This window comes from Hydractinia symbiolongicarpus, chromosome 9, assembly GCF_029227915.1.
Source record: "Hydractinia symbiolongicarpus strain clone_291-10 chromosome 9, HSymV2.1, whole genome shotgun sequence".
NCBI lineage: Eukaryota > Metazoa > Cnidaria > Hydrozoa > Anthoathecata > Hydractiniidae > Hydractinia > Hydractinia symbiolongicarpus.
In genome coordinates this window covers 23606191-23609332 of record NC_079883.1, presented here as the reverse complement: position 1 = coordinate 23609332, position 3142 = coordinate 23606191, and the positions used below count along the sequence as shown (strand labels likewise).

General features: G+C 33.3%; 1 protein-coding gene across 1 annotated transcript; it reads left to right on the top strand.

Moving 5' to 3' along the window:
- The first annotated feature begins 459 nt into the window (after positions 1–459).
- On the top strand, positions 460–3142 carry LOC130657854 (uncharacterized). Its single transcript, XM_057460847.1, has 4 exons — positions 460–845; positions 921–1119; positions 2208–2453; positions 3132–3142. The coding sequence occupies exons 1-4, from the start codon at positions 507–509 to the stop codon at positions 3140–3142; spliced, it is 795 nt and encodes a 264-aa protein (XP_057316830.1). The 5' UTR covers positions 460–506.

The window sequence follows — 3142 nt, the reverse complement described above, 5'->3', positions numbered from 1 at the left end:
TTTTCTGGTAAACAAATTAACCATTAAAAACGTATTCGTTGTTTCTAAAAAACTTTTAAATATAATTTAAAATATAATTTAATATAATTAAATATCGCATGAAATAAAAATTCCTTTCCTGTAAATTAAATTTATTTTAATGCAAAAGACAAAACAGCCACGGAGACAATCTTTAGTTAAGATGGAAAAACACTTCCTTAGTCGATTCTCTAACATATTTTCAATTCCTTAAGTTATAATATAAGAATTATATTGACTGTTAAAATCTATCTTCACATATTATACGTAAAATGAATATCAAGTTAAAGAATGTTTGTTTTTTAGTTGCTTGGTTATTTCTCATTTGCATTTGATTAGTACTTATTCTTCTATCTAATTTTTAAAACATTAAATAATTCATTTTTTGAAGAGAAGTTTTACAGGTACGAAAGAAATAAAAAAACATTTAGGTTCACTTGTTCTAAGAACAAGTAGCTTGTAAAAAGGTGATAGTTAAACTAAATAAAATGTTAAAACTTAAAGTTATTTTAAACTTAATGTTTGCACATGCAGTTGTCGCATCCAATATGGGGAGAATGAAAATAATCAAGACAGGTTTGACGGTTAGCTGGTTGAACATGAAAAGATATCCCAATCGTGTTTTGGACGTAGCTCCAATTGCAGCATATTCCACTACCAGTAAAGAGAAATGTGGAAGCGTTTGTTTGAAAACTCCTGCTTGTAAAAGTTTAAATTTAAAACAAGAATCTGCTTCTCAATATCAGTGTGATCTGTTGGATACAACCATGTTTGAAACGAATTGCAAATTTATTTGGAATGAAACTGCATCGCATTACGAATTTGTTGTAAGTTTAATCTTCGCATCTTGTACTATTCTTTTCTTTTTTCTTATCTTTATTTAACAATAGCTTTTTTTCTAGAGCAACTGCACAACAAATTATAGTATCTGTAAAGACCCTTTAAAAATTTGTGTGCCTAATGACGACTTCACATCGTATACATGCAAGCAAAAGCAACACGTTCAACTTCATCAGGCGCAATTTTGTTCTGCAAATTATAATTACAACACTACTAATGTTGCTTGGGAATTTCCGTACTGCGGCTTTTGTCGCGAAACAGGTAGGAGCGTGTTCAACTATGGTGTGGAATACGCTTGTAATCGAATATATCTTCTTAAGTGTAAATCTGACTGTTCGATATAGCAAAAGAAGAAATAAACATCTAAGGGCTGTATATATTTAAAAAGTAAATTATTTTTGTCCAGAACAAGTTGTGTTTCACATTTAAACCCTTGAAACCTATAATTCTTGTGACAAATTTCGGTTCTTATTACGCAATCTGGCACTTTCTCCAACCAACTGCAAATGTAAGTGCATAGCAACGCCCACAGCAACTATTTTCGCATTTTCAGACAGCTTTCTTGCCCGTCCGTCGATGTTTAAAGCTTTGCAAAAGCTGGATGATACTTTAGGGCCTCCTAAGAATTTATGTGACAGTTCTGAATATTAAATGTGTTGTTCCACACGCAGTCAGAAGGATGTCTTAACGATCCACCCTCCGAATTGAACTCATCAGATTTTACTCGTCATCAATTAGACTTAAGAATAGGCTTTAGGTATTTTGGGTCGAGATAGTGCTGTCGTACACCTTTTGTCGATCCACAAGTCTAGAATGTCCATAACATAATCTTTAAACACGTTTTTTGCCGTTCAAGTTCGGAATCAACGCGAAACAAGAATTCTCAAGACCGAAGCACACATGCTTTACAATTTCTTCTGTGGAGACATTAATATTACCTAGGGCTTAACTGAAACCGATTTTCAAATCCAAGTTTTGTCTTTCAGTTATCTTGTCCAGTTTCGTCCTGTTTTAGCATTTTGTCTGAGCCACAAGTCAGCCTTCATTCAATCCTACACGTGACCCTTGAGAAACATACGCGGCCAAAAATTCACTTCAAATAGCGCATGCTATTCAGTTATTTGGTTTAGCGTCGAGCAGCAAAATGTCTATTAATCTATTTTACCTAGCAACTGGTAACCATGGCAACCAATCAACTAAATATTAGACTTAATTTTGTCGTACTGTCGCCTACTATGATATCCTCATTAATTAACTTTAGAAAAGACAATCCTCTGTGATATAGGTTATTTGGTTGTTCACCACCTTAAATTATAAATAAGGTATAAATATAATGCGTTACCTTTTAGGTTCTGTTTACATTTTGTTGAATAAATACAACTCAATTTATAACAGAACGTGGGAGGAGTACAAAAATGGTTTTGGTAATCCTGGAACTATGGACTACTGGATTGGTCTGGAAATGCTGCAAAAATTAACGAATCCTCCTGTTTTACTTGTCGCGTATTGCGCAACTGGCGACACCGGCACGGGTAACACTTATCACAACTTTACTGTCTCATCAGAAAGTGACTTCTACAGAATGAGCGTCGCAGGTAAAAATCTTAATGAACTTGAAATTGTGCTGGCTTAGATAACCTTTACGTGTGCATACTTTCTTAGATTAGGACGGCTAAGCTAGTGACCCTGACTCTTAAGCAGCTGAATTTCTGTCATTCTGAAGTAAAAGTTTCGAAAATCTTTTTGCCAAGTCAAAAGCACTATATCATATTTTTGTGAAAGTTGTTTTCTGCATCACGGCTCTAAAGTTTTAAGGATCAACTGCTATCAACCCTATTGCTACAAGCGGTTATTTGTGTACCAGGGTGGTAATTTTTCCTAGCGTTACGGGCATATACTCACTACGAATTTGTCAATTTTTATCCCGTATTATGAGGTTTTTGTGAGCTTGGCGCACTGTCTATTATCTCAAATTATTTTAGTTAATAAAGAAGAGTAAAAAGGTATATTTCCAACCATAAAAAACCGTATTCAGACACTTTGTTAAATAAGCATTACGTTTATCGTTTCCCTTTAAAAATTAACGACTTTATTGGAAGAAAAATCGTTTAGTTTTCACTGCTACAATTATTATAGCAATATTGTACAATTTAATGTAGTTGCTGACTAGTTTCCTTCAAATCAAACTGATTTAATTTAAAAGAGCTTGTGAAATTTTGAAATTATAATATTTTTGTACATTGTCGTTACATACGCACAATTTCTTGTACTAGAATACATATAA